The sequence below is a fragment of the Fringilla coelebs genome (genome assembly GCF_963513975.1).
Source record: "Fringilla coelebs genome assembly, chromosome: 6".
Classification (NCBI taxonomy): Eukaryota; Metazoa; Chordata; class Aves; order Passeriformes; family Fringillidae; genus Fringilla; species Fringilla coelebs.
The window spans coordinates 54,970,731-54,982,677 of record NC_140034.1 but is presented as its reverse complement, the minus strand read 5'-3'; the positions used below and the strand labels follow the sequence as shown (position 1 = coordinate 54,982,677).

Here is an 11,947-nt window from a genome sequence, read left to right as displayed (position 1 = left end):
TGCTGACATTTAAATGGGCCATGAAAAATGAACACAGAATTTCTTCTCTTACATTATTTTCATAAATTACCTTTTCTTTCAGTGTAGCAACTCTTTCCGTGAGATCACTGATGGCTGTCTTCTGCTCAACATTCTCCACTTCATACACACTGCATTTCTTTAAAGCTTCATTCAGCTTAGTATTAAAAGTTCATGTGATAGAAATACATAGAATTCTATTAAAATTGTGATGTTACCAGTTATAATACTGAGTTTACACAACAGTGAAGTTTATACTTTTAAATTCATAAACAAAAACTTATCACCCCAGTAAAATACAAATACTTTCATGCAAAGCTGTGTTGAGTCTAAGAAATCCTTACATGAAACTTAATGAATGAACAAAATTAAATTACTTAACTTACCTAATTTTACTTACTTACAAAATCAAATTACTTTACAAACTTAATTAAATGAACAAAACTGTAAAGACAAAGTACAAGCTTTCAGACTGGGAAAACAGCAATAATTCTGTTTGGACACAAATCGAAAGTTATGGTTAAAGCTCATCAATTCTAATAAGTGAAACAGTAATAAAAATTTTAACTTACTTTTTGCTCAACATGCACAAACTTTTCCCCAAGCTCTTTGTTCAGAATATCCTTTTCTTGAAGCAGTTTCCTCAAAGTTTCAACTTGTTCCAGCTTTTCTGTCGTGCTCACCAGCTTTTGTTCTCTTTCTCCAAGTGAATTTTCGAGGAAACTATTTCTGTCACTCAATCTGAAAATACATATTTAGACATTTTGAAAATAAAACTTGTGTTAAGTTTTCTAAACTTACTAACCCTGAACTAAGAGAACTATTATTTTTACACCTTCCACTTAAACTCCAAGTATAAAAATAACACAACTGCAAACAGAAACATGAGCCAAGTAATTGTTTTTTCAAGTGTTTTGAGAGGCTATACGCCTCATTAGAAGTTGAAGTTTAAAGCAGAGAAAGCCAATGGTGTGTGGTGATGTAAAGAGCCTTGGTTTTTACCCTTTAAGCTGCTCATTCAAGCCAGAGATCAGAATCTGATGCTTTTCCACATCTCGCATTTGTTGGTTGCGCAATTGGGTGAGTTGAGTTTGCAAACGCTCATTTTCATTCTGCAACAAAGCAATGATGAAGAGCATTAACACACCCAGAGAAGCATGAGAGAACTTCACTTTGTTCACACAGCTTTTTGGAGGTTTCAAACACAGTACAAATCTCCTACTCTAGTGAGATCCACTGCACCAATTCAAAAATAAAACCACCAAAAGAAAAAAAAAGTCATACAACAGCAACCAACAACCAAAAGCAAAACACATCCAGAATCAGCAGCAAGTAGGACAAACGTGGCAAACTTGTCACCATTCATGAAGAGAAGGTGGCATTTTGGAGGAGACAGAACACACCTGCACTGCCCTCCACAGCTGCCCTTCTTCCTCTACACCAAACGTTACCTGTATTGAAAGGCTTTGTTACAAGAGTCTCAATAATTAATGTAAGCTTGTCTCTCATCTTAAAATCAGTCATTCTTTTCTATACACGTGCAACTTAACAGATAAAGAACTATGAGTAATGCAAAAAGAGTTTGAGTACAAGGTCAGTTGTGTCACTTAGTGAAAATATGGCTCCCAAATTACCACAATAATTTGTCAGTCAGCAAAAACTAAAAATAGCTTTTCCTTTTAAAAGAACTCTACTGTTCTTTGTGAGGCCTTCAGTGAATGGTTTTAAAAGATAACTGTCTAGATAATATCTGGAGTTTAGATTGCATGTGTATTTATTTATATAAAATGATGGACCATTTTTATATAAGTAGTTTCTTCTCTAAAAATGTGTACATATATATATGAAAAATTAAATACACACACACTCTTACAGAAAAGAAACTTAAGAGATATAAGGAGTGTGAAATTCAAACAAGTCATAATCAAATCTAATTGTGGCCTTTCTGGCAAAGGTCTCCACAAAGAATTATGAAAATCACGTTGTCTTTTCACTAAGTTTCTAGAACAAATAAAGCTTAATCCTAACCATAATTCTCCACATGCTGAACAAAAGCAACAGGCTTCAGCCTCAAAGCATAATACAGGATGTGCACACTTTCTGACAACATAATGAGTGTAAATTGGGTTTTGGTCATTTTTTGTCAGCTGCCAAAAGCTGCTTACTGTAGGCTGTGATATAAAGAACATAAACTCAGAATGATTCTCTTGCATCATCAGGTTTACACAACTCCAAAGCTCACCTGGAGCGCCTCCATTCTACCTTGAAGCTGAAATCTGTCTTCCAAATCCTGACAACGCTCTTCCAGAAAAAGTATTTGTTCCTGCAGTTGGTTTCTTTCCAATTCCAGCTCTTCAACTACACTCCGTAAACCTACTCAGGTCAAAGAAGGAAAATTCTTTTAAGAGAAATCTACCAAAATTCCCAAATTCTAGAAATGGCTGCAGCTCTTTATTCAAAGTTCTCATCAGTGTTAGGCACAAACAAATCTCACCTACTTCTAGTGGAAATGCCTGAGGCACTACATCCCCAAAATTTAGATGGCAAAAGTACCCTTAACAGTTGGAAAACCAAAATAAGTTGTAGAGCTCATAAACTCTGACGACCTACCAGAAATATTCAAATATTGAGCCACCACTCTTGTGGCTCAACCAATAGTGTGGCTCTTGTAACATTAACCACAAGTTGATCAGGCGCTTGCAGGATCATATATTAAGTAATTATTAATAAACTGGTCTGGACTGACAATTTGCAAGTGAGCCCATTCCATCTTAATGATAAGATGCATTTGCAATCTTTACCACTGATATAAAATCATCAACATTAAAAACTGAGAATTTATTTTTAAATTAAGCAGCAATGGAACAGAATTCTGGTTTGCAACATAACTGTGATATAAACTGGAAACACATTCACAGGAACAACTCAAAACAAACACATGATCTTGCCACATGGGATATCTGATGGGCATCAAAGCTCATCCAATTCCAGTGCTCAGCCACATTGATGCTGTACTTGTGAGCCAGAACTAGGCAGTTCATCCAGCACGCACATGCTTGGAAACGAAAAGGAAGAAAACACAAGCCAAAAAAATTCAACAAAGATTAGAATACACCACAAATGGGCTGTTAGCTAAATTTGAAAACAAAAATAGACACAAAATGCAGATGCTGTGTGCATGCTTTCATCAACTGTCTAGTCACTATCACACCTGCATTGGGTGAAGGGTACTCTGGCCACCAACCTCCCATGTTTTCTCCTTCAGCTGAGTCAGTGCTATGCAAGGTGACATTCAGTTCTTGGAAGCATTGTTTGCCATCGAAGGGGAATTCTTCCTACACACAAAACATGACAAGGAAGTTTAACTTAAAGAAGGAAGCAAGCAAGGGTAAGATAATTCTGCTACTAAAACCACAGTTTCAATCCAAAATCCCAAAACTCAGCACTGGTTTGGGCACTTAAATGCAAGTATGTGGGATTGCTGTGAACTAGAGTGGCCTGCCCAACTTCCAGATATTATTTCCAGAAAAGCCAAGTCTCCCACAGGTTTTTCAAGATACCTGCAAGCCTTTAAAAACACACTTGGCTATCTGAGAAGCTAATGGATAACAATGTTTGGATATCTTAATTAGTGCCCTGATTTCTGAAGTTGAGTTCTCTGAAGTATCGGTTAACTAATTATCCTCTTCTAACGGTCTGTTAATGGGACAATGACATCCTAATTCTTAAAAAAGTTACCATTTTTTCATGCAAGGTACAGCACCACCTACCTAGAAGTCCACCTGAATGAAGTGGCACTAATTATTCAGTAAAGCTCCACCAGCAAAGAGATTTGTAAAGATTTAATAGAAGCCAAAAACAGCCTTAACATCTGAAGCACGCACATGGCTTCAGGCATGGGAATTACTCCAGAGAGAACCTTGTGATTTTTCAGTGGAAAGGAGTAAGAGGTGTGATGCCATTGGAATTTCTCATCTTCTGGCTATGTACATGATCTTTTAAATTTATCAATGTTTTCAGTTCCAATCTATGTTCTTAAGCTCCTAATGTTTAAAAAACTAAAGCACCACCACTAAACAACAGCACTTTCCACAGTTTTATTAATAGATGGGTAAAAATAAACTCAAATCTCTTGGAACCTACCTGCAGCTTCCTGCTGGTCTGACTGCCTTTTCTTCTTGCCTGCTGCAGCCTGCCCATTCCTTGAACTGTGGCCAGTTCCTCCTCCAGCTCCTGCTGCCCTGAGACTATGGCTGGATCGGAGCAGCCAGGAAAGAACCAGTCATCCTCAATCAGTTTTGTGCCACAGGAAAGCATTTACATTTATATCACTACTACATGAAAAGAGACCAGGGACAGGGTGAAGTCCCTACAAATGACTGACAGGAACAAGATTAAAGATTAAAATCCTCTGCGTTCACCTTGTGATTTCCCTCCAACATTGCTATGTAGAACATAAAGTCTGAGTATCTCACTAAGAAGAAGCAAACCAAAGTCTAACTTCACTTCTTCATCAGCTCTAAAGGTAGACTTTATACTGGAGGGTGGAAAGGGTGAGGTTATACCATACTAAGAAGGAAAGCCAATCAATTAAAATGCCAAATTACATCTCAATTCAGTTTCCCAGGTTCAAATATACCTAATTTGTATGATAAAAACCACAGCTTTTTCAGCTGATGACTTTTTAATCTCAGCAATCACATTCATTTTTATAAAAACTTTCATTTTAGTACATTCTAAAGCCAGATCATTTGAGGAAGTCACAAGCACGTATTACACTGGCATCAAACCATCTTATCATAAATTAGTAACATCATTCTTTTCAGGACAAATACAGAATCACTAGTAAATAAACACACTGAATAAACTGAGAATATGAAAGCTTAGGTATGCATCCTGTTCATTGTTAGAAATTATTTGTCATCTGAAGAGCATTCCCATCTGTTTTGTGATACAACAAAACATGTTTGGGTTAAAGATTAGGAAACAACACATTTCATGCAAAGCAGACACAACAGCACAGCCAGGGAAAGGGAGGGCAAGTAAAGGTGGCTCCATATTTTAACTGAAAATTACATTAATTGGATAATTACAAATTTGGCTTTCAGTTTACCCACATGAACCCACAGTTGTCCTCACAGCACACAAAACTCAGAGAATTTATGTCAATGCATCTGTGAGGTCAACACCAGGAACTATTTGGAGATCCAGCCCTACAAGGAATACCCAAGGAATTTGGAGAGTCAGCCCTACAAGGCTTTTGTCTGAGTTGGCCAAGGACTTCTTACACCATAGATTTCCTTAACTCACAATTCCATAGCACCTGCTAGATTTAAATTCTTCCTGTAATATTCCAAAATTACATCCCTAAGGTCTTGTCAGAAAAGATTTAGAGGGGGAAAAAAGGAAAAAAATTATGCTTTTCAAGTGGGATTAATAAATTGGATTATACTTCTGATTTCAATTACACTTTGGCTTCTTACACTGTCAGTTCATAGGTGTTTTAAACACCCTTGTGTATTTTCTAGATTTTACATATTTTTTTTAAACATTAAACACACTTTTTCAAGGCTGTAAAATTAAATGCCAAATTTTGACCACAGGCCTTAAAACCTCTGTTGACAGGAACTGCCAGTTAAGGGGTTCAAAGAATAAAATCTATTCCAGGTAAAAATTTAACCCCTCCTCTGACACTGTAACATAGGAACCCAACATATTTAGGCTCCTAAGTATCTGATGATGAAAAAACAATGAAGTTACAACTGTCACAAGAATAATGGAAGGGTAGAAACTGGAGCTTTAGAATGATTTAGCACATTCAGACAAGTAATAAAACACTTCCAGTTAAATTGAGCTTTAAATTGCTTAAAGAACAATTAGTAAGTAAATACATTTTCTAATGTTTTACAGCAGTTTAGGAAGCTTTTTATTTGCAAATATCTAACATAAAAACTTGAAAAACTTCCCAGAACACCTTTTTTCAGATACACACTGCATGTAACAAATTATGATGTGTCTGTATTTCCCTGAGTCACTACTGATGCTACATATTACTTACATATGGCTTAAAATAGTGGTAGCTATTATTAAGGCATGCAAGTTCATCAATTTATGGGACAGAATTTAATTTTTTTTAAATACTACTGAATTTCAGATCATACTAAGAATTCTTACGTAGTCACAACTACTTATGACAAGCCAAGAAATTTGTTTTTAGATAAAACATAAATATGGAGTCAGCTGTTACTACAGTGAAAAAATGAAGATGACTTCATTAATATAAAAGAAGAAACAGGTAGTGCAAGGCAGGAGAAACTCAAGTTAAAACCCAGCAGTTGTTACACATATTGCTAAAACCCATAAATCATCAATGGCAGACCTTGGAAGGTACTGTTGGCAATTTTCTCCACAAGAAGCAAGAGCAGGAGAAATCAGCAACAGTACATTGCAAGGGGCCATTGCTGCAGGAACCTGCATGCACAAAACTGATGGGAAACTGTTCTCCCTGGCTGCCCAGATCGCAGTGGAGGGTAGGAGTGGAGGGGGAAGGGACGCTCAGGGCTCACCAGGTGGAACGGCAGGAAAAAAAGAAACAGAAAGATCATGCTATTCCCAAGGGGAAAAAAAATGCAAAATTAAACCTGGACAGAGGCAGAGGAAATTTTACAAGTTATTAATATTGCATGTGGCTCTGTGGCCAGCACAGATGTGCTAACAGGTAGATTTAAAGGAGGGGTATTATTCCCTTTCAATACCAAAGCATAAATCCTTCAAAAAGAAGAGACGTGATCCTTAAAACATTTCTGTGCTTTCAAATGGATCATGGAAATGAAAAATAATTCAGCTGCAGATTGAAAACTAACTGGATTGATTATGATGGGAGGTCCTGTGCATTAAAACCTGCCATTATTCCCCACGCAGTAAAGTACGGAGACAAAAATGGTAATTTAGTTCAGATGGCATGGAAAGAGCAGTAAAAGATATCTAAAACATAACCAGACTTTCATTACGTTTTAATAGAAGCTACTGCAGTTTCTCATCAGCTGATTAATTAAAAATTTAGCAAGCTCTAAAACTTGACATTACTTGAAATGCTATTTTCTGTAGGTAATTTGATATTTTTAACCACCTCCAAGCCACTGTCAGTGAGCATTATTCAGCTGGTCTATACAAGTGGCAACTATTAACAGATCACTAAATATCCTAAAGAGAATTGATGAGAAATTTCCTAAAGAGACACTCCATGTCAGGTACATTTTGCTTAAGCACCACTTTCATTCCTCGAATTCAAACCAACACTATAGTCCCCCATACTTTCACCAGTTCTCTATGCAGGCAGTTTTAATATTTCAATGGGGAACTATTTATCATTGATAAAATATAATTTTTTATTATTTTTATCATTTATCATATGCAGACAATAAGCCTGTCAAGCAGTCTTACAAAGCAGCAGCTCAAATGGCAAACAGAACAGCACATCTACTTAATAAAAATTATATAAAACAAGATGAATATATGAAAAACAAACTCGACGGAATAGGAAAAAGGAGAAATTGCAAATTTCAGCAATTTCACTAACTATACATATTTTATGACTACAGAAATGAGTCATGGTGGTGTGCTATCAATTCAGTCTGAAGCACAACAGACACACACAGATCTATTAAAACAGGGTTGTTGTACTGGAAATAAAATAATTCACCTTCTCTCTCCTCCTCAATCTGAGCCATTCCCAAGGCCATGGCAGATTTCTCTTCTCGGACTTGATCCCGGGACTCCTCTGACTCTGGGACATTTTCCTGCCATTCCAAGAGCTGACTCTGCAGTTCATCCACACTACCCGATTCACTGGCCTAACAAGAGAAATTCTGTGTTAAAATAAATTTACCACACCTCTCTGCAAATGTAATTAAGTTGGCAAACCATAATAAGTCACAATTTAACTTAAATTAAAATCTATGAAATTGGTAAATGAAGATTTACACAAATTTATAAAGTATTAAAAATATTTTGTCTACAAAATAACAGCCACACTTTGACAACTCACGTTAAACATAACTAAATAAACAGCAAACTGCTTGGAAAAATGTAATTTAAAGCGTGTGCAAAGTAGGCAGAAATCAATCTTTTTGAGTAATTCAAAACCTGGCATCGTGTTCTCCAACTGAATAGCCACTGACAATTCCATCTATCAATAAATTAATTCTCAGCTCCAAAATCCAGCTGACACACTTTTCAAAGTCTAATTAGCACCATTAATCAATAACTCATGCAAATCAATTTTCAAGTCAACCTGTGAAGCTGCTCTCTTTGTAACTTGGTCAAGATCAGCCTGCAGCTTCCTCTGCTGCTCTTCATAGAGCTCGAGCTTTTTCAGCAGTTCTTCTACAAAAACATAACAAATTTGGTTCATGAGGACACAAATAATTTATTTTTGTCTCTTTACTTTGGATCATCTGCAAAAGATTTTCATTTACCATTTTGAGTTCCAATTTCATGCAATGACTGCAATTTTGACTGTAGTTCTTCATTTTCAACTTCTAATTCCGACACACGATTGCTTAAGGCAGATACATCATTGTTTTTTGAGGAAAACTGAAAAAAAATACAGTTATGGGGGTTTCAAAGAGCAAAATCACAGAAAAGTCCTTTTTTTCTCATTCTTTAGTAGTATCTAGAATAATTGTTTTTCTAATATTTAAAGTGCAATACAGCAGCTCTCTCTAAGAAATTTACTCCTGAATGCTGGTAACACATTTTGTACTATTTTTTATTTAAACTACATCTTGTACTAACACTTTATGTCCATTCCATTTCCATACCTTAATTCAGGTTTGAATAAAACTAAAAATAATTTACCTTAAAGTAAACTATTTTAATATTTTATTTATGCCACAGTTTACTTTTTGCCAATCAAAACTCCAAGCACAGTAGTAGGAGCAAGACACAGAGCCTTAAACACAAAGCTGCACATACATTTTTCAGTTCATCCTCCAGCTGTTTGATTCTTGATTTAGACCAAGCCTTCATTTTCAAAAACTTTGCTTCAGATTTGCTGGCCTCTTCTGTTTTCAATTTCACTTGGACTAAGAAAGAAGAAGCAGGAATTATTTAAAATTGCAGAGAGATTATTAATACAAACCTTGCGTGTAATTCCTTTAGCAACTGGAAGGCACACACACAAGACAACAGCATTTACAGAAAAACATAAGAATTAGACACAGTGACAAATTTACAGCTCATGTGATTATCTTGGTAATCCTCTAACCCTCATTCTTATAGTACTTGATCCCTTTAATTACTGTGGCAATAACATTCCATCAAGTTTCATGTAGTTCTAATTGCAGTAAGTATGAAATTGGCTCAAACCACACAGAAGTCTGGGGCAAAGAAACCTTTAATACTGTCAGTGACAACTGTTTAAATAGGATACCTTCCAATTCTTCCATCTTCTTTTTGGTTATAGATTCCAGATCTTTGACTTCTTCGGAGTTACTCTGTCCACCAGCACTCAACTCTGCCACTTGTTTCTGAAGCTGAACCAGGGCCTGGTCTTTCTCTTGCAGCTCAGTTTCATGTTTCTCTTGAATTTCATGCAGTTCAGCATTGTATTTCTCCTTAACTTTTGTCATTTCAAGCTCATGTTTCTCCATCATGTCTTTTAATTGGGCTCTCATTACATGTTTCTCAGCATCCAGTTTAGACTGGAGGTTTTCTTTTTCAGACAGAAGACGTGTCAGGTTTTCATTAATCTCCTGTTAAAAAATAAAAAACCCAGCACAAAACCCATTTATAATTTCAATGCAAAGTATTTTTCCTACAACTGTCAAACATTAAACCTGTACTCCTACTTATGGCACTTCTTACTTTCAACTGCTGGTCCTTGGCATCCAGCTCCTTTTGCAAGACATCAATCACCTGTGTCCTTCCCAGCATGACTTCTTCCTTTTCATGGAGCTTCTGTTTCAAAGCCTTTAGTAGCTACCAAAAATAAAAAGTTAAATAATCAGCCAAAGACTTACTTTTATTCTCCCAACCAGACAGTTGAACTGTGTCACAGAGTTTAGTAATTACATGACTCCTAATTCAAGCTGCTGAGTTTCCAGAGCAACATACCTGTTCTAGGTCAGCACTTGCATCAGATTTAGCAGCTAATCTAAAAAGCTCCTGCTCATGTTTTTCTCTCTGTGCTTCCAGCTCCTCTTCCTTTTCCTGGATAATATTTTGAAACAGACGTATCTAAAACCAAAAAGAAAATAAATATCAAACCAGTCCACAAACTATAGCAAAACCACACTGAACTGTCTAACTAAAGGTACAGAAAGATAAAGGATTTCAAATTAAGTCTGTATTTTGTTTCCAGTAACATTAAATACACTAATTAGTCACTTATGTTCATTCCTAGCAAGTTCTAACAACTAAGCCCAAATGGCAGCCTCCTCCTCAAACACCTGTATTCTAGTTTTACTAAGAACTGGATATCCTGCATTTTTTAATTTTGGAATCCTGCATTTACTTACATTTTCCATGTATTTAGCTTCTTTTCCTTGGAAATGCTCTCTTTCCTTGCTTTGAATGTTTTTCAGACTCTCGATCTGCTCCTGGAACAAGCTGCATTGTTCCTCACTGTCTCCCACCTTCTTGGTAAGGTTCTGCACCAGAATCTCCATGCTTTGCAGTGATGACTCTTTAGCTGCCAACTGGTTCTTTACAATGCAAACCAAAAGACAATTAGCAGAAAAATGATACAGCAATCATGAAGCCTCTCCTTGGTAAGAACAAAACAAGCAAGTAAATATATATAAATTAAGATAGTCAATAAAGAATTTTTAGTAACATGAATTAAGAGTGAGACTGACTACATAATATATAACAATTCAATGGTTGCTTGAAAGGTCTACAGAGATTTTATAACTGAGCTGCTAACATACCTTCAATTCTTCATTGGGCAGGAATATTTCATTGGCAGCATCACTGGATCCACAGGCCACCTGCAAATCCCTGATGTAAGCATCCCTTTCAGCCAGCTTCTTCTCCTTCTCTGCGAGCATGGCATCCATGTCAGCCCCACGGCCACGCTGCGCCTCCAGCTCAGCATCCTGAGGTGAAAAGGCAGAATTGTTTGTGCTCTGTGCTTCCATCTCCAGCACAGAAGAATGGTCTGCATCATTTCCTTACTGCCTGTGTTAAGAGTACTCCAAAAATTACAATCAGATATATACCTGGTTCTATTTGAAATGTAATCCTTATTTACTGAACCTTTCTCTCTCAAACTCTGCAGCATTCCCATTCCTGCAACTGTCCCCAGGGAAGTTATGTCCACAAACACCACAACATGAAATCAGCCCTTGCTTACATTTCCTCCTGTTATGGCCTATTTTTTCAATGAGGAAAATTGAAACAAACCAGTACCTTTGTTCAAAATGCAAGATTTAAACACAACATTGACCCAGAGAGCTCGTCTTCATGTATCCTTCTCCACTCATCCAGGATTCCCTGCCCACTGAAGGCACAATGACAGAATTCCCACTGCCCTTGCTGAGGCTATAACATAGCAATTCCTCAACAGAAAACTCCCAGAATGGCTGTTCAGTACCACAGAATTAAATATATACTTAACTAAACACATTCAAACATAATCCTACACCACAAAGGTAAAAAGTCATGTCATACAAAACACCACCTTTTTCTGTAACTCTTCATTTTTTTGTGTGATCTGAGATTCCAGCTCTTCAATTCTCCTTCTCAGCACTAATATTTTCCCTCGATTTGCTGCAGCATTTTCCTGGTCTCCATCTTTTGATGCCTGCAAAAATGAGGAGGTTTGCATTGAACAGCTAACTCTTGGATTCTGTACCTCTACTTAGTCTGATTAATATTGGTGAAAAAAGCAGACTTTATTCACAGACTCTGTTTCAGTTCTCTTCTA

The 11,947-nt window shown here is 36.6% G+C and overlaps 1 protein-coding gene across 3 annotated transcripts in view; it reads right to left on the bottom strand.

The window, feature by feature from the left end:
- LOC311155545 (uncharacterized protein) overlaps positions 1-11,947 on the bottom strand; it is a 34,637-nt gene that overhangs the window by 17,557 nt on the left and 5,133 nt on the right. For 2 of the 3 annotated variants that reach the window (XM_084208781.1, XM_084208783.1), the window contains exons 5-20: positions 11,702-11,824; positions 10,950-11,117; positions 10,539-10,724; positions 10,135-10,257; positions 9,886-9,999; positions 9,452-9,773; positions 8,995-9,104; positions 8,496-8,613; positions 8,312-8,403; positions 7,721-7,871; positions 4,162-4,271; positions 3,230-3,353; positions 2,261-2,391; positions 1,021-1,130; positions 591-759; positions 71-175 (exon numbers count right to left, since the gene is read on the bottom strand). In XM_084208781.1, the coding sequence (XP_084064907.1) occupies positions 71-175; positions 591-759; positions 1,021-1,130; positions 2,261-2,391; positions 3,230-3,353; positions 4,162-4,271; positions 7,721-7,871; positions 8,312-8,403; positions 8,496-8,613; positions 8,995-9,104; positions 9,452-9,773; positions 9,886-9,999; positions 10,135-10,257; positions 10,539-10,724; positions 10,950-11,117; positions 11,702-11,824 (2,256 nt within the window). The remainder of the gene's footprint in view (positions 1-70; positions 176-590; positions 760-1,020; positions 1,131-2,260; positions 2,392-3,229; positions 3,354-4,161; positions 4,272-7,720; positions 7,872-8,311; positions 8,404-8,495; positions 8,614-8,994; positions 9,105-9,451; positions 9,774-9,885; positions 10,000-10,134; positions 10,258-10,538; positions 10,725-10,949; positions 11,118-11,701; positions 11,825-11,947) is intronic. The other variant, XM_084208782.1, reaches the window with a different exon arrangement.